General features: G+C 39.2%; 2 protein-coding genes across 12 annotated transcripts in view; one reads left to right on the top strand and one right to left on the bottom strand.

Annotated features, from left to right (window-relative positions):
- DNAI4 (dynein axonemal intermediate chain 4) overlaps positions 1-6601 on the bottom strand; it is an 87885-nt gene extending 81284 nt beyond the window's left edge. For 2 of the 3 annotated variants that reach the window (XM_047725353.1, XM_047725354.1), the window contains exon 1: positions 6334-6601. In XM_047725353.1, coding sequence (XP_047581309.1) covers positions 6334-6380 — 47 coding nt within the window. In that variant the 5' untranslated portion in view covers positions 6381-6601. The remainder of the gene's footprint in view (positions 1-6333) is intronic. The other variant, XM_047725355.1, reaches the window with a different exon arrangement.
- A 14-nt stretch (positions 6602-6615) lies between these two features.
- Positions 6616-19091, top strand: part of MIER1 (MIER1 transcriptional regulator) — a 63189-nt gene continuing 50713 nt past the window's right edge. For 2 of the 9 annotated variants that reach the window (XM_047725363.1, XM_047725361.1), the window contains exons 1-2: positions 7930-8030; positions 10741-10817. In XM_047725363.1, coding sequence (XP_047581319.1) covers positions 10758-10817 — 60 coding nt within the window. In that variant the 5' untranslated portion in view covers positions 7930-8030; positions 10741-10757. Of the gene's footprint in view, positions 6768-6957; positions 7118-7929; positions 8031-10740; positions 10818-12133; positions 12276-19091 lie in introns of those variants that run through there. The other 7 variants (XM_047725358.1, XM_047725357.1, XM_047725359.1 and 4 more) reach the window with 7 other exon arrangements.

Genomic DNA, 19091 nt, shown 5'->3' with positions numbered 1-19091 from the left:
GCTTCACCCCGGTTTAGCCTCTGGAGCGATGTCCCTCAGCAGAAGAGACTTTTAAAAGTCCTGATTTTGTGCTCCATTGCTCCGCCGCTTGCCGGGAGCCATTCCCTCCCCCCCGCAGTCTATCTTCCCGTCGCTTTGGATTCACTTCTCCGCCAGTCCTACCTTTCAGAAAGTGGTTGATTTTCTGTTTCTAGAATTGCTGTTCTTCTTCTCTTCGATCTCCTGTTGGATTTGTAGGTGTTTGCAATCTTTAGATAAGCTATCTAGCTGATCTCCTGCTACCTGAAGTAGTCTCAGCCTGCTATTTCTCCACCATCTTGTCTTTACATCCCAAATGCATCTTTTACTTAAATATCTTATGAATTAGTTGTCTCTCCCTAACTAGAATTTAACTTCCATGAGGATAAGGATTTGGGGCTGTTCTGGGCTGTATCCCCAATGTCAACAGTAGGACTAAACACACAGTAGCTGCTTAATGAATATTTGTTGGATAAATAATCCCTAAATCATTATATCTAACTCAAAACATGCAATCTTCATACTCAGATTTTTACCAGCCTACTGGGTGGCTCCAGCTAAACATCTATAGGACATCTCAAACTGAATAGATGCATAATGAATACCCATTTACTCATAAACCAGTTCTTCCTTTTTTACTCTCTATAGGACCCAAATAGAAATGAATTAGTGAATGATGTTACATTTATCGATTAGGTAGTTACTGGGATCTCATGAGACAGCATTATCAGTGAACTCCCCCACAACTTTGTACTGTTAAGTTTTATGGGAAGGAACTATTTATCATGTCCACAGTTACAGCTCCAGCCTTTAGCATTCTGTCTGACAGAGCAGAAAATCAGAAAATATAGACCACTTTTTGAAAGAAATTGAAAGAAGTGCCTGTAGTCAATTATATGAGAAATTTATGGTACATCTCTAACTATAGTAGAAACCATGTTTTCAAAAGAAGCAAATTAGAGAAGGTAACCACTTTGAGGTTTCAGGAGGTAACCACTTTGAAAACCACTACATGTGAAAACAGTCATCATACAAGTGGTCATGTAGAGCTGTATGTACAGTCTTGAGGTTCCCAAAGCAGGGACCTAATTTGTTTTGACTCCTGTCTCTTCATTTCCAGGGCAATAACTGAAAAATACAAGTCATACCTATAGAAAGAACTCCTGATAATCACTTCCATGAAAACAGGGGCAAATGACATTAAAAACATGCTGTACATACAGAAATCACACCATGAAATAAATCACCAGATGAAAATTAGGTGTGGTTTGTAAAAGTTTCTGCCTTAGTCCCTTCTTATTTTAGTGGGATGACAGTAATTCCAATGTAAACCAAATAAATTTCTTCCATTCATTCAAGTTATTTATAAAACACTGTACATAAGGCCCTGTGCTACACACTGGCAGGGATACAATATGAATCAGATATGAGCCCTAAGGAGCTCATAGTCTCATAAGAGATTAAACATGTACATGATTATAATGAAAGCACAAAATTTTATTTGCCTCAAAAGAAGCAAAAGAGTAAAGTGATCTGAACTATGCTTCAGAAAAATTTAGCTGTATACAGAAACATACTTGAAGTAAGACCATAGGTTAGATGCTATCAGAATAGTTCAGATGAGAAGTAATCAAGGCTTAACATGGGTGGCAGATGTAGAAATAAAACAAATACAAGAACACCTGTGTTATAGCATATTTATTTATTTTTTGCATTTTGATGCTTTGAAATCAAAGAACTTGCTGACCCTGGAGGGACTGCCCTCCAAAGGCTAATCAATTCCAACACATAGTAAGGGACTCAGGGGCCAGCACCCTTTCATATGAAACCAACCAATCCAGAGCCTAAACCCTTAAGGAACTCCTTTTATCCAGCTCTCTCAGAGATCTCACTTTCTGAGCCACTATCCCCTTGCCCTAATCACCCTTGCACAGGAACCAGACAACTAGAGATAGTTCCTAGACCAGAGCCTTTTGAAATTATACAAATGAGTCAATTCTAAACCTGCTTATTCTGCTTTGTCTGTTCCTCCCACGGAAACCACAATAAAGGGTCTTGCCCATGTTTCCCTCCTGCTTCTTCTACCTCCTGCTGGCCCTTTCCCAGGTGGCCTAGTGCAGCTTGCCATGCCTCCTGTTTCTATGGATCCGTGAGTGCTTAAAAAAGCTTCTTCCCTCAGAAGAATCATTTCCCATGTCTATAAAACAAATCTCAAATACCCTTAAAACACAGCAGATATAGAACTGATAGGACTTGGTAACAGATAATAACAATGCTACTTAAATCTTACATTTCAAAGAACTTCCACCTATATTTTCTAATTCAATTCTTGTAATAACTTGTAAGATACTTAATAGTCATATTTAACAAGTAGGAAAGCTTAAACTCAAAGGTCAATTTAAATGCTCAAACTCGTCCAATAACTCACAGGCTATTAATCTATTTATACATTAACATTGATAATAATATGTAACTCATAGAGTTAAGGTGATGATTAAATTAGTCTTTAGTTTTAACTAAAGTTAGAAGTAAGACGTTAAATTGTAGATATGTTCATATTAGGTATCAGTGATATTTTGGTGGAGCTGTCTGGTGGCAGTTGACAATGCAAGAGTAAAGTGAATTTCAAGGAAGAGAAGTGAGACCTGGAGATTCAGATTTGAGAATTTTTGCACGGAGATGAAAATAAATGAACATAGTCCCAAAATAAAAACCTAAAGTCACAAAAAGAAGGTAATAGAGCTAAAGGAAGAAACAAGATAGTAAAAGAAATCAGAAAAGAGGCATTTAAACCAGTAATATGTGAACCAGTAAAGTTCAGGGTTAAGGAGGGGAAGATCAATACTGTCAAATGCTGCAGAGGTAGAAAAGTTAAGAAAGCCCATTGAATGTGGTTACTTTTGAAATCTTTCAGTCACTTGTTATTGACCTTTGAATTTCTATACAGAAATAGAGACAACAGACTGCAAGGGTTAAAGAGTGAACATGGACGTTTCTGGGCCAACATGTACAGACCACAAAAGTCACTAATCTTATTTTTATCATAAGAAAAAGGCTTAGCAAACTGAAAAGCAACAGGTCTTTTTAGATCCATCAGATCAATTTATAGACAAACCACTGGCCAGAAATTTGGACAAGCAGGAGAAAACAGAGAATCACAACTTACTAGGACCAGGGAATGGTAGGAAAACTAAAAGGTAATTGACTAATTGCTAGAGACTAAGTGTAAACTAATTTGAAAGATTAAAAACTCCCAAGGGCCCAGCCTCACAGAGGCCTACCATGACACCCATCAGGCTCTCAGGAAGAAGATCAGAGAAAAAACACCTCCATAATTCCAGCAGAGGGATAGGGCATGACCATTGTAAAATATACCCAGAATGTTCAGTGTTTCTTAACAAAGGTCTACCCTCAAGGAAAACTATTTTGGCAGAGTCTAACCAACATGGGGGTAGAGAAATACACAATTCTAAGTCCCTCTAGACTCCTTGTTTCACCTGAGGAAAAAAAATCTGAGAAATACTTATGAAGGTCACAGCCCAGGGTCAGAGGCCCACTGAAAGACTAATTACAGGATTATGGAACATTTCTTCTTCTCTCAACATATCACCACCACACCAACAGGTCTCCTGTACAATAACAGGGGATTGAAATGGGAAGAACTACAAGGCTCAGACTCCATGAAGAAGTCTCTAGGGGAACCTAAAAAGAGAGACAAAAACAAGGACACCAAAGGAAATTGAAGCCTCATAAGCCTACTGCTACAGCAAACACAGACTAATTCCTCACCAGATAAACATAAAACCTCACACTAAAGGTTTACTTAACCAGTTCATATTACCTTATGCAACATGTTCAGCTTTCAACAAAAAATTACAAAGCATATCAAAGGGCAAAAACAGTCTGAAGAAACAAAGCAAGCATTAGTGCAGACTAAGATATGGCAGAAATTTTGAAATTGTCAAGATTGGGAATTAAAATAATTATGATTAATATGGTAAGGACTCTAATGGGAAAAACTGGATAGATAACATAAAACTCTAAGAAAGAATCAAAAGGAAATGAATGAACATGTAAGTAAGTAGAATAGAGGAACTGGACAGAGAAGTGGGATAAAAGCATTGAAGAAAGAGTGGTTGTTTTTACCACAATGGAAGAGTGTTAAGCTAATGGGAAAGACCTAATACAGGTAAAATTGGAAAAAGTGGAAAATTGATAAATACATGTTTTATGAGATCCTTTTTGGAAACAGCATTAAGTCTTAAAAGGAGGAAGATGAGAAATAACATATTAGGTCAAATCAATGGTTGTAAACGTTGAAGTCTGTGAAGTTTTGCATTAACTGGATAACATGGCTATCTCAAAACATGAAGGTTATACCACTTCCCATCTCCCACCTGATTCTTTCCCTAATGGGTAATCTCTTATGAATTTGTCATTATTTAAGAAACTCCCAAGAAAATTCATGAATGCAACTTAATTTTACTTTGAGATTTCTATACCTGCAAATAAAAACAAAAACCAAACAGATGCCCAGTAACCAATAATACTGAACTACATTATTCATTCATAGGTCAGCAAATATTGAGTGCCTTCTTCATTCAAGACAATAGCAGTGAACAAAACAAAAATGTCTGCCTCATGGAGTATCATAGTTTGGGTGAAGACACAGTGATGAACAAGTACATTATACACCAGGTAGGTATAAGTTTTATGGGTAAGTTTAAACAAAGGTTGGGCAACTGGGAATGCTAGGAACTAAAAGTATTATTATTATTTTATGGGGGGTGGTTAGAGAAGGACTTTTTGATAAGATGACATCTGAAGGAAATAAATGAGTCATGACACTATCTGGAGGTGCAGTGTTCCAAAGAACAGCAACTGTATAGGCCTTAAAATGGGAAAAATAATGTGCCTGATATTGTTGTAGAACAATCAGCCAAAGGGAAAGGTCCAAGGTGAGACCCTGTGAGACTGTAGTGATGTGAACTTCTACTCTGAGTGAAATGGTAAAAAACTGAAGGGTTTTGAGAAAAGCACAGTGACTACCACCTGTAGGTTGTTAGTAAGACCATTTTTTTCCAGAAAGAAATGATAGAATCTGCTGACAGAGTGAGGCATTAGAGAAGTCAGGGGAAATGGCAAGGTTTTTTTTACTGAGTAACTGGAAGAGCAGAAATTGTCATTTACTGAAATGGCAAAGACTGCAGAGCAGATAAATATGAATTTTGAGACGCCTATTAACTTCTAAGTGCAGATGTTGATTTCTTTTTTAAGTGAAGATGTTGATTTTTTTAAAGTCTGGTTTTTGGAAGAGGTGCTGGCTAGAGGTATAAACTTGTGAATCATCAGTGTATAGGTGATTTTTAAAGGCATAAGACAATAGTGAAGGAAAGGGGTTTAAAGACTGACCTCAGCAACACTCCAATATTTAGATACAGGAAAGAAAAGATACCAGCAAAGTACTGTGAAAAGAAGGAGCCATAGAACAAGGAGACAACTAGGGAGAAGGTGTCCCGAAAACCAAATGAAGTGATTCAAAACTCGAGAGGTTGAAGGGTTAAGAAGAAACTGAGAAATAGCCATTGCATTTCGATGGATGCCTATTGCTGACCTTCATAAAAACCATTTTGGTGGAGTGGTAGGATGGAAAAAAGACACTGAAAACCATATTCAAGAAAGAATGTAAGTTTCTCTCCCAAGAATTTTCAACAATTTCTGTTAAAGAAAGATTAGCTCGGAGGGAGACTGGAGGAGAGATGTTGAAGGTCTGTCTTATCGAGAACAAAAGGTCTCTGGAAGTGTGGGAGAGTGGATGAATGAGAAAACTTTAGTGCAACTGCTGGGCAGCACTAAGGGACCATGTGAAGTTATAAGCAAACAAGTACACAGAGCTGTGCGCTCTGCTCCAGCCTCTTGTTCAAGTGTTGCAGATACGGCAGAATGTCGCAAGCAGAAATGGGTTTTAAGGCATGATGGCATGAGGAGGCAGAAAAAACTTCGACTACAGAGCATAGTCAAGTTCAATCTTGTGGCTCACTGAACCTGAAAATTCAAAGGGGCAACCAGCATTTCGCGGCTAACAACAACAGGAGTGTAAAGGTGGAAGAGCGGCTCTAAACAAAGCAGTTTGCTCCCGGAGAGCAAACACAGCAGTTGAGGGTTCAAACAGTCTGTACTAGGTCAAGTTAGGGGACATTGCCGGGCATGAGCGCTTCGAAGGCTGGCTGAACCCAGACGCAGAAAGAGACAGGATCTAAAAGGGCTCCCTCCGGGACCCAGGAGAATAGACTAAGGTTTTAGCGCCGAACTTACAACCAGAGGTTCTGCTGCTTGCGGCTGTTTACTGGAGAGACGGGCATGGTGGCGACAGGCTGTGGAGTGGTCGGCCACCCCCTTCCCTAGCTGCTTCTGGAGTCCCGGTACCCCAGCCCCTGGCGTTAGCGGTTCCGGCAGAGGCTCGGGAATGTTTGCCGGGCGTCATGGAGACAGAGGAGCCCCGGCTCAACAAGCGGCCACGCGGTTGGCTGGCGGCTGGAGACCGAGGAGGAGGGCGGAGGCGGAGGGGAGGGCAGAGGGTTGGTGGAGCAAGAGGAAGCTCCGGACGACGACTAGAAAAAGGAGGCGGGCGGCCCGGGCCCCAGGCCCCTCCCAGGTTCTGAGTCTCCCCGGCTGCAGGCGGATGGATGGGGCTTCTTCAGGCGGTGGCGGCAGCAGTGAAGGCGGCGGCGGCAGCAGCGGCAGCGGCTGTAAGTGCAGCCTCCATAAACCATCCCTCCTCTCCTAGTCCTGATTGGGATGAGGGGCTCCTAAAGTGTCCCGGGTCCCCTTTCTCTCCTTCCCCTCCCCCATGGCAGAGTACCGCCCGGAAGACCCTTAACTTCCGGGGAGGGGCTGCAAGAGAACGCGCCCGGCTGGCTTCCCCTCCCGGAGAGCGCCGGCCCCCCAAGGCGCATGCGCAGCCGCCCTCCACGGCGCCCCCATCGTCCCAGCTCGGTCTTTTGCTTTGGCGGTGGCGGTGGCGGTGGCGGCGGCGGCGGCGGCGGCGGCGGCGCGGATCTTCCCCGGCGTACGCGGCGCGCCGGGAATCCGCTGCGGTGTGAGTTCGTCTCGCCCAGTTCGTTCCCGCCCCTTTCTCCTGTGGGTCCCCGAATCCGGTCGGGGTGGGGCTAAACTGACCATCCCCCTGTGGCTCCGCCTCTTTTCCACTTTAGATCCGGGTTCGGTCCTAGCCTTTGGGGAGGTTCCTGCTCGCACCGCAGTACAGGTGGTGAGCGGGGTCCTGGGCGAGCCGGCCCCTTTCGGAGGGACTGAGGGAGGGAAGAGAGACTGGGAGAGGGCATTAATATGAAGGAACGAGGTCCTTCCTGTCCGTGGGTAGATCCCTGGGGGCAGATGCCTCTCCACACAACCCCCCCCCCCCACCCGAAATGGCCTTGTTTTTGCAGCTTTTCGTGGAAAGATCTCTGGCTTGGATCCCATCTCTGGTCGCCGTTTGCTGTGTGACCTTGGGCGAGTCACTACCCTTGTCCGCGCCCCTGTTATCCCCAAAGCTTCCTCCAACGCTAAAACTCTTAATTTTGCAGAAAAGCTTATGCAGTTAGAAGACTGGCCGTCTACTGAGGCCGTTTAGCCCAGATGACGTGGAGTTGACTGAACCTTCTTTCTTCAATCATGGACGGAAGGAGGCGACCTATTTATTGGGTCGCTTTTATTCCTTTACCATCGGCTACAAATTGCATGCCTCAAGACTTATTAATGTTTTCCTAAAATTGTCATGGGATCCTTGTCCTAATTCCTGGCCATCTTTTTTAAAAACTAGAGACAGGCTGAGAATTAGAGACATGGTGAGCTTGTGGTATCATCATCTCTGGTCTCGTTACTACTGAGGCTCTCTTTCCTTTGATCCAGATGGTGTGGTGGCTCGATTCTCCCAGTGCCTGGCTGAGTTTCGGACGTGGTTAAGAACCAACTGGTTGAGGTTCAGTGCAGACAAGACGGATGTGATGCTGGTAGGCAGGGGCACACTTGGAGATTAAGGGAGGGAAAATCCAAACTCCCTCAAGTAATACAAATATTACACTACTCTTGCTGTATATTCCAGTGTTTGAGAACTGATGATGGGCCCATAATGTCCAGAGTTTGGGTGAGATAAAAATAACATGTAAACAATCTTAGGACTTTAAAAATAACAGTTTGTTATAATCTGATAAAATGGGGCCACTGGATAAAACTCTTTGTGTAAAAATTATGAAAAAAACCCAAACTGTTTTTTGAAGTACCGAAAGGCTATGTAAGTGTTTTGGGGTGGCATTAATAATAAAAACCAACTAACAAAAAGATGATGCTGATTCTTGCATAGATGTGGGGCTTCTGAATGTAATGCATTACTGCTTTGACCTGCATTCTGCCTACTAAAGTAAAGGTAAACTCAATTTATCAGAAACGTCCTTTTTAGGTATTTTGATATTCAGGTATTTTCAACCAAATTAGTAGATATTTGTCAGTTTTTACTTGCATACCATGTTTAGGTTGACACTTTCAAATAAAAATTTTACTAAATAGTTTACCAAATAGTCAAAAGGGACTCATGAACTCTGAAAATGGTTAGATAGAGAATTTGTTTTTAGGGTTTTAAATGCATTAATCTGTTTCATTCAAACAGCTCTAGAGTTTAAATTGTTAGAAATATTTTCTTAGAGCATTCTGAGAGGTTCCTGAGTTGCATAACATTTTGTTTATGTAGTATAGGTATATAGTACTTATATTTGAGTCAGGTATTGGTACTGAATAAAAGGTTCTATTTCTTAGGTATATGTAAATTACGAGACTTTTTTATTTATTGGTTAGTTTAAGTACTGGTTGAAGTAAAATTGTGACCTTAAAATGCTTTTGTTAAAAGCAAAATAGTAACTGAAGGGTGTGTGTTTGTGTGTGTGTGTGTGTGTGTGTGTGTGTGTGTGTGTGTATTATACCCTCTGTAAAAATGTTTAATAACTTTAATGGAGTATTTAGTAAATTGCTTAAAAATAATTTCCCAATACAATAGCAGTTTTCAGAAGCTTAAATGTGGTGAAAGTTAATGTTAGCTTGCCTGAAAATAAGGAAGCATTTAGGTGGGGAATGGGAGCTCAAGAGGCATTTATTCAGGCTTTGTATAGTAATTTTTTTTTGTTTTGGGACATTAGCCACAAACCTCACATAGGATTGGAATTAACCACACTTTAAGTTTAACTTTAAATACACAGTTCTAACAGAATACCATTTGGGAGATCACATAATAATCTAATTATTTTAAATAGCTGGTAGGTATTGGTGAATTTTCTCATACCTTTAACTCTGTCATGTCTTGTTTTTAAGTCTTCTAGTATCAGTAGGCATTAAAGATTTATATTTTGTTAACCCAAGTATAAATAATGATTGTTTGCACTTAAATACAAAGAAGAAATCTGTTGAATTAATCCAAAATGCTGAAAAACTCAGGGAAATGGATGGAGGTAACAAGGAGATAGATTCTGGTTTAATAAAAAGGAGAATGTTCCAAACATAATAGTTTTTTTTCTGAAAGAGCAGCCTCTTCATCAGATAGTAAGTCATTGGAGTGTTTTAGCATTGGCAGAAAACCCTGGTAGTGGGGACATGTGAGGGATTCCTACCTAGACCAGGTAGCAATTGACTAAAAGACCTCTAAGGCCCCATCTAACACTAAGATTCTGTGGCTAATGAATAGTTAATTTTTTACATATTTGATACTGAGGAGATAAGCAAGAGATTTTGAGAAAGGCTGCTTTCCTTAAGGTGGCTTCTAAAATTTTGAAAGACAGTATATCATGAGAATAAAATGGGAATAAAACCATACTGAATTCATTAGTAATGTGTTACTAATGACTTAAAATATTGGAGCTATTTCTCTTTATTTTTAGAATATCTGAACTTAAAAAACACTGAACTCACATTTATTAACAAAGGGAAGAAAAAAATGTAGAGGGAATATTTCCCCCAAATGGTAATTCCACTTAAAATTAGTAAAATGATACATAATTCTAATAAACTTAAAAGCCATTTATCAGCAAGAGGGATACACGGTCAAATAGGTCCCAGATTTGATTTTCCTGACAATTTCAGAATTCATTCAGTAGCTTAAGGGACCATGGTCCTCGGCTTTTTAATCAGAATTGGGATTTTTTGTTGAGGTTTAACTGAAGAATCAAAGAGTAAATGGGTTTAAGCAAGCGAGTTAGTCCTGTACCTTGCGTTTTGGCAACACTTTCCAATTTTCTTTTTGTGAACTAGCTAAATTTCATATATTAGCTTTGGTAGTTAAATGGGCAATCCTCCTTTATCCCCATGGTATTATAAAGCCTGAGTTTCTACCTCTAGGCCCCTTATTCTGTCTTTACCCACCCCAGATCTATACACATTAATTGTTCTTTGCCTTCAGCTGTTTTCCATCAAGCACCTCAAAGGCAAAACTATATAAACACAAACTGACTTTTCAGAAAATGATTTTTATTTTGAGTCTGAAGGACTAAGGTAATTCAGTAGGGTAACTCTGTGTCCCTATGCTAAAATACTTATTCCCCCAAGGAATCCTGAAAAACACTTTTATACTATAAGTATTCTAAAAAAATAAAATGAAAATACAGTTAATGGTAAAAATTGTTTGTAGATTTGGGAACCTTAAAGTTTTCCTTTCTCTTCTTTCCCTTGCTTTTCTTTCAGTAGAAAATGTGCATCAGATGTTTATGTTTAATTGGTTTACAGACTGTCTGTGGACTCTTTTCCTGTCAAATTACCAGGTAATGTCCTTTCACTTAGCAGCTACTTCATATGCCTGTAAATGCACAAATTATTCATGCACAAATTATTGGACATAAGAATTTCAAGTTAATTTTGAATCTTTGGAAAAAGAAACTTTAATAGAGTCTTGAATTTTAAGGGAATACAAATAATTTAAGAAAACAGCCCATACTGCATTATAAGTTAAGTATTAAAGAAAAATTGTATATGTGCACATTTATGCAGTATATTGTAGTGCTGGCATCACATTATTTGGAAGGAATGACTTTTTATATTTGGTTGATTTGGGTAATCATTTTTTAAATTGCATTAAGAACCCTGAACATTTGGGGGAAAACGGTCTTTTTGAAATTAAGATCTTTAAACTCTTGGTTTAGTAAAATATGTTAGTGCATGTTTTAATACCACCTTTGCATTAGCCAGTATCTGCCTTAGTAATGGAAGGGAAACATGTTTGTTATTTGTAGCCATTGGCCGTGCATTCATTAGAATTGGCTTCAAGGCCAATTGGCAGTTCTAGGCCAATATTTTAAAATAAACTTTCAAATTACTGCCATTTCAGGCATTGCACATAAGCAGCTTTTCCCTCTATGCAGTCAATTCAGAGATCCATCAAAGAGCAGCTTTTTCGTACTCGCATTTTGAAATTTTCTCTAGTTGTGCAAAATTCAAACGTTGCACAATTATGTTGCTCCTGGCATCCCAGGAAGTGTGTGTGGGGGAAAAGCAAATGAGATGTGAGGATGGCAGACTACCTATCCACAGTTCCTTTTCTTAATCTCTGCTCTGACCTCTAAGATTTGGGAATGTGTGATTTTACATTTCCTGTCGGGAATCAACCAAGAGAGATACTTGTCAAGAGACAGCCGCTTTTAAAGTGCGCTACTTTGCGTTGTTGCCGTTGTTGCATCACAGCAACATCCGTTTTCCAGCAAATGCACTTCAAAAAGGCCTACATGTAAAATATAACGTATCTTTTCCCCTGCGATGTGAGCGCTGGACGCAGCTTTTTTGGCACTTTTCCTTGACCTCTCTGGTCCCCTCAGGGCCGTCTCCAGCTAGAGTCGCGGATCCGCTAGTGCAGGGGAGGTGCCGGGTGCTGAGATGCCCACCTCCCCCCCACCCACGACACCCACCTTGACTCCGCCCCCTCCGCGCTCCTCCCGGGGAAGGCTGCCGCGGGGCCGCGCGCGCGCGCCCCTCCTTCCGCGCGCGCGCGCGCCCGCCTTTTCCCTCCAGTCCAGCTCTGCCGGGGCGCCGCGAGGGGGCGGAGTGGGGTGTGGTGGGCGCGCTCGGGCGGCTCCTGCGCGTTCCCGCCGAGACAGCGGCGGCGGGAGCAGCAGAGACGGCGGCGGTGGCTGGAGTCCCGTTGCCGAGTCTCACATCCGGGTTCTGGCCGTGACCCAGCTGCGGCCGCCGCGGAGATGTGACCCGTCAGTACGGCAAATATGGCGGAGGTAAGGGAGCGAGCTCCCCCCTCCCCGTCCCGGAGCCGGGCGCCCCTGGGCCCTGGCCGGGGAGGAGTGGAGTGGGCCTGGCTAGGAGAGGCCCAGCCCTGCTGGCGCCACTGCCCACCTGTTGTCCGGAACAGGCCGCGCTCTGGGCGGGAGCTTTCCCTGGAACTTAGTTGGGATGGGTCCGGGGGTAAGAGGAAGCGGAGGCGTAGTTGGACTTCGGGGGCAGTTTGAAGGGTCGAGTGCTGCGTAGTAGTGCGTGCGGAGAGGGGTGAAGGGGAGTGGGCGCCCGCGGGGCAGGGGCGTCGGTGGCGCAACTTCGCCGGCCGGTGCTAGGGGCCAAGAGAGGAGCTGCTGCTTCCTCTTCTTGCGAAGTTTCTTCCCTCCCTCGCCGAGATGCTGTTGCGCCCTTCCGCGTCACCCCCACCCGTTTGCTCCTGACATCCAGTCTGTTAAATGGGGAAAACGTAAGGCAGAACGGCCTTTAACTCTCGTTTTCCCAATGGTGCTAAGATTTGCGTGGAGAAATAAACCTGGCCTTTCGCAGGCCGGTCGTTTAGGTTGGGGGAGTCTCCCTATATCTCCGAACAGTTCATTCCTCCTCAGGGTAGAACATTCTTTCTCTCTTCACATTTCAGAAGAGTTCCTTTCTACCTTTCCCTCTCTTCACTTTCCAGGCATTTCCCGCCCCCCCCTTCATATTAATACTATCTATTGTTTTTTTTTCTAAATTTTTTCCCCTTGTAGATTTCTTTTTCTCTTTTTCCAGTAAACGAGTCACTAAAGCCCCCTTTTCTCGGTGGTAATTGTTTTACGTCTTTGGGCTTCAAATCGTGGCGAACAACCACTCTTAATGATTGTTTCGAACTTAGTGTTGTGCCACTGGAGATTTAAATTTTTTTTCTGATTTAAACCTTTACACATTTGATTTTTTCTAATACTTTTCCCCCCCTTACCCTCAGAAGAATTCCGTTATTCTTTACCCCCTGGAGTTCAAGAAGTGATAGTATTTGGGGTTATAAGTCTTCTTTGAGTCAGAGCCATTTCCTTGTATGAATTACCATTTTCATGGTCTCGGAGACACCCCAAAACAGATTCAGGAGTAGGGTTTTGTTTTTGTTTTTTAACCATCCAGCCCTCAATTTTTGTGTTCCTTACTTGCTAAATGAAGTCAGTGATGAGTTAGTTGGTAATACTATATTATCTCCTTCTTAAGCCTTGGGATACGGAAACCGTGTAGATTATGGAAAAATATTAATTTTTGACGCTTCTTATTTACCTGTTGAGTAGAGGGACCTTAAAATTAGCTGTTTTGTGCAGATGCTTTTAGGGGTGCTCCTTCTGCTTTCCCTATGGAAACTGACTTTATATTAATGTAGTGGAGTATTTGCTATTAAAGGAGCAAATTTCACTATAGCAGGACTCTTTGCTGCCAGTAATCTTTTTAAAGCATTTAATACTTTTGATTTAAAACTAAATTTAGATCTTAGGTTTATTTCCATTTCTTTTGTTCTTTGTGGTTAAAGAATTGTATTTCAAGGCATATAGATTGGAGAAAACATAGTACTTTGTATTTCACTTAAATGTGAATGGATTCATTCGACTGGGCTGAAACAATTTTAGTCCTGGTAAGATTTTAAGTGTTTCTTTTTTTCACATGTAAGAGGGGAGGGGTCATATGTGGCTGAATTTATCTACATTTTGTCAAATAGTTTTCAGTGGATTCCCTTTTCAGTGAATGCCTATTAAATAAGCAACAGTGTGATAGGTGATAAGGTTTCTTCCCTGGTGGTGCTGCTCACAATGGTTTGAGCTTTAGGTTCTGTAGTCATATTTTAAGGCAACCTATTAGAGAAGGAAAATAACTTAGTTTGCAAATACAGTAAGATTTAGGTTTAAGAAACTTCACCCATAAATTTAACTGTTCGCACACTGAATACTTAATATGTAAGTAGTAGTATATTAATATTGTTTCTTGTTTTAGAAGTTAAAGATGATTGCATTAATATAAGAGAGGAAAGGCAATATTTTTAGTCAGTAATCATTTACTAATATTTTCAAGGGTATGTTTTAGTTTTCTTAAAAATTGCATCACTTGGAGAATGGAACGCTCATGTTCATTCGGAACGCATGGATAGTTCAATTTCGAGAAGAAAAGACCTTAAAAAAAAAAAAAAAAAGAAGAGAAAACCTGAGCTTTGTTTTCAGTGCCCTTATTTAGTAACCTAAAATCTTAAAGAAAAAAAAATTATCCTTTATAACTCCAGTGGTTTTATTTTTAGTGAATTTGGAGGAAGAACGGGGGATCCTTCTTCATCTATGTCCCACAAAAAAATCTAAAGCAAGTGAAAAAGTGAAAAGTAAAATTAATTTTATTTTTCTGATCTCAATATTTTAGTAATTAGGATGATTTTAGAGACTAGTCATTTTAAAAAATTAGGTGGGGAAATGCTTGGTGTATAGAGTTCTATTGTGGGAGCTCTCAGGAGATTTGTTTTTTATGATGCCAATATAAAGTATGTGGTAAAATAAATCAAATGTGCTCTTGTACTTTTGGTTAAGTAGACTTGAACATTGAAACTAACTGGTGAAATAACAGAAAATGCAAAGCAACAATATACATTTATTTGATAAATCTGAGGGGAAAACAGGTTATTGAGGAAATAATGTCTCTGGAGAAAAATGTAGATATTATGTTTCTGGGTTTTTTTAATTGTCATTATTTTTTACATAGGAGAATGACCCTGACCTTGTTTTTCCCGAGAAATGTTTAATTCCTGAATATAAATTAATTTAGATGTAAATAGAATATATTGCTTTTTCATATTTGATCTGATCATCTTAGGCAGTAGGAAGTATGTATTTAATGATTCCTCAAATTGTGATAACATTTAAAACATATTTAATGTGCCTAAAAGAAATGGTACATACTCCCCTTCTTAATAGTTTTTGGTACTATTTCTCATTACTTATTATCCCTTCGAATTATTTATCAACCTTCTAAAAGGAGGTTCTCCTAGTCACACTTAAAGGAAGGAAATAACAGGGTAGTTGTAGTTTTACAGCGGCAATAAGAAAGAAAGCTTAAGAGGAAGAAATCATTGATCCTTTGGGTTTTGTAAGGAATGTGGTGTAGGGACCTTTGGGAATGAACAATTTGTCTGTTATTTCAGAGTTTGTAAACACAGAAGGGACTTTTCTTTTCCAGGAAAAAAAAAAAAGCCACAGCATAGTGCAAGACCTATCTTTTCACCTCTGCTGTATTGTTACATAAAGAGAAGAAAATTTAATGAACTTGCTTTTCTGTATTTTAAGTATTTAAAAATTTTCAGAAATGATATACATAATCTGTTTATTCACTATTGCATCTATTTGTTTATTTCTCTTGAAAACAGACTGCTTAGTGGTTTTTAGTATATTTGAATTTAATTTTTTAAGGAAATAGGATCATTTTGACTGCTCTTCTTGATAGTGTTAATTTCAGTTGTAAGCAAAACTTGTTTCTCTGCAGTGAATTTAGACCTTAAATAATTCTCTGTAGTGGTAATGAATTTTTTTAATATTTATACTTAAGTGTATTTAGGATTTATCCAGAGTAATCAAGAATACCAATGTATGAGAGTCTAATAAAGTTAATTCAGAAGGAGTGATAAAGTGCTTGGTAAGGTAGGAAAGGTTAGCTGGAGGAAATACAGAAGTGGATTACTTTTAGAGACTTTTTGTACAGAAGACTAATCAGTTTCTCAAATCAGAAATAAAACACTGCCATTGAAGCAAGAAACTTAATAGTAAAAGCAGAAAAGTAATCACATATATAGAAATTTCTTGCTTGAGTGTTAGCTTGAGTCCCTGTATATTTCAAAAGATTCACAAATCTTTTCAAAATTCATTGCAGTGATTAAACTTTTAAAGTACTGGTCATCACTGGGGACCCATTCTCTTTGACTTATTCTATGGCTTTTAGGAATGACTTAAAATTATGTTTGTGTAGATAGGAAATTCATAAACTAGTACCCTCCAGAAAGCTTTTTGCAAATAGAGACCATTTTTTTCCAAAAGTCCTAGATTTAAAAAAAAAAAAAAAAGAAAAGGCTGTTAAACATATCCCATCCCTTTAGCTAAGTATTCCTTAGTAGTAGTATGTCTTTTGAGGAAATCATATTAAAAGTAAAGAACTTAGATCTCACAGGAAATTGAACTAAAAGAAGTCTAATTCTTTCTATCTTAGGGAAAATGAAACTGAGCAGAGTTAATGCAGTTTGTCCTAGGTTGTGCATTTAGGCTGTGGTACAATTAAGAGTGGGGCCTAGACTTCAGAATTCCTAGTGTTTAATAATAGTAGTTCATCCTCTGAATTATTATTACTGTAGTTAGTTTGCTAGTTTTACCACCAAGATTTTCTTAATCTTTTTTATGGCCCAGAATTCCTCAGGGGAAATAAGTGACTTCGTTTTATATGGAGGAAGAGAAATGGTGAGCACAGTTCCCCTGTCTTCTCCACCTAGAGAAGGGCCTCTAACTCCTTTCTGGTTTCTATCCCCGTAACTGAGAATCTTTGATTTAGTGTCTAAATTACTGAGTAAATGATGATAACAAAGAAATGGTGATGGAATTGGTTTGAGGGGAGAAATTAGTTCAGACAGTTATGTTCATTGAAAATAGCTTTTGATTGCCTGGACTATAGGAATCTAATGATTACTTCATGCTTTTACTACTTTATTTTTTTAAATAATGGTAATATTCTGGATTACCGTGTTCTAGAAAAATACAAAAGAGAAACATTTGAACAAATCTGAGGCATTGAATTTGTTACAGCTATTAGCAACCTGAACAGCTAAGTCATATATATGGGTGAAAGTATAGAAGTTAACAATTTCATTTTTTAGTTTGATTTGCCTACTCATAACTTTGTGTAACTGTCTAGTGTTATGTTTTCCATCTCAGATATTTATGTATGCACCTAAAAGAAAACTAGGTTATTTTTCTAAATTACATACTTGTTTTAAAAAAAAGTGGCAAGTACTAAGTTTTCTTAAAAATCTAGAAGTAGAGGAAGAAAATGAAAATAGCTAATAATAACCAATAATTCCACCGGATAATCTCCACTGACTTTCTTTAAAAAACAAAACAGTAATGCTAACAAGTGGCTAGAAAAATTCCAACAGTGTAGAAAGGTATAAAATGAAAAAAACAAAACAAAACAAAAAACAAAAATCAAACCCTTCGCTCCCCTACCTGTTTCCTAGAGTAATTACTATTAACAGATTCTTGTATATACTTTTGGAGAAAAAAGTTTTCATGTGTATTCCAGTCCAGTTTACCCCCTCCGCTATACTTTTTTTTTCCATTTCTAATATATGCATAAGTAAATATGTATATATGGTTTTTATATCTTTTTCTCATTCTCCACAGATTTTTGTCTCATTCTTTTTAGTGGATTAATGTGTTTAACTATTTGGAAGACTTGTATTTCATTTCTAACTAGTTAAATGATAGACATTAAAATTTTTTTCCAACCTTTTGCTATGAACCACTTTATGGTAATGACTTATAGATATATCTTGGTATGCTTTTTTAGGCATATCAGTAGGGTAATTTTATATTAGCAAAGTGATCACTAGAATGGTTAAACAAACTCGTTTTTCTACTGATAATGTGTGAGTGCATTTTATTTTTATTTATTTATTTATTTTAAAGATTTTATTTATTTATTTGACAGAGAGATCACAAGTAGGCAGAGAGGCAGGCAGAGAGAGGGGGAAACAGGATCCCTGCTGAGCAGAGACCCTGAGATGGGGCTCGATCCCAGAACCCTGAGATCACAACCCAAGCTGAAGGCAGAGGCCCAACCCACTGAGCCACCCAGGCACCCTGTTTTTATTTTTTTAAAGATTTTATTCATTTATTTGAGAAAGTGGGGGAGAGCATGAGAAGGGAGTGGGTCAGAGGGAAAAGCAGATTCCCCGCTGAGCTGGGAGCCCAATGTGGAACTCAGTCCTGGGACTCCAGGACCATAACCTGAGCCAAAGGCAGTTGCTTAACCAACTGAGCCACCCAGGCACCCAGTATGAGTGCATTTTAAATACATTTTAATCTCCAATGAAAAATCTTTACTACTTGCATTTTATAGTTTGTGCTTTTTCTAAAATAGATACTGTTACAAATGAATACCTGCTTAACACCTTTAGTTTTATTTTTCCCCTCCTTCCTTCTTTCAGTTTACTGTGTCATTAATGGTACTTGTTTCAGATTTTCCTGGAGAGTATTGTTAGAGATACCAGTTTCTTACAAGACATAAATAATAGGTTGACATGACATATGACAACTTGCAGTCACATTTTAAATATGCTTTGAACAGATGAAAACCATTTTAAAGAGAAATTAAGGGGGAGGAAGGAGAGAAAGGAGAGAGGTAAAGAGATAACATTTTTAATATATTTGTTTCCTTGGAACATATGGAAGCATTCAGGTCCTAGATTTCAGTTCCACCTTCACCACCTACCATGGAAGCTTGATCAAGTCACTATCTCTCATTGGGTTTGCTAATCTATAAAATAAGTAGGCAGAACAGATGTTATTGCCAGGTATATAGTTATGATCAAGTAACTTACTCATTTGAAAATATGTAGTACTGTATCATTGTAAGCTGGTTCTGCTCTTCTCTTAAATACCTAAATAAAAAGTGTTCTCATTTCATACTGAAATTTTCTGTATTATGATACTAAACTCTTATTTTGGAAAATAATTGTTTTGTCTGTTAGCTGGGCAAAGGTAATGTTTATAGTATAAACTGTTTTCCAATGCCAGGTTTCTAGAAGT

Source organism: Lutra lutra, chromosome 4 (genome assembly GCF_902655055.1).
Source record: "Lutra lutra chromosome 4, mLutLut1.2, whole genome shotgun sequence".
NCBI lineage: Eukaryota > Metazoa > Chordata > Mammalia > Carnivora > Mustelidae > Lutra > Lutra lutra.
This window is presented reverse-complemented; position numbering and strand designations above follow the sequence as displayed.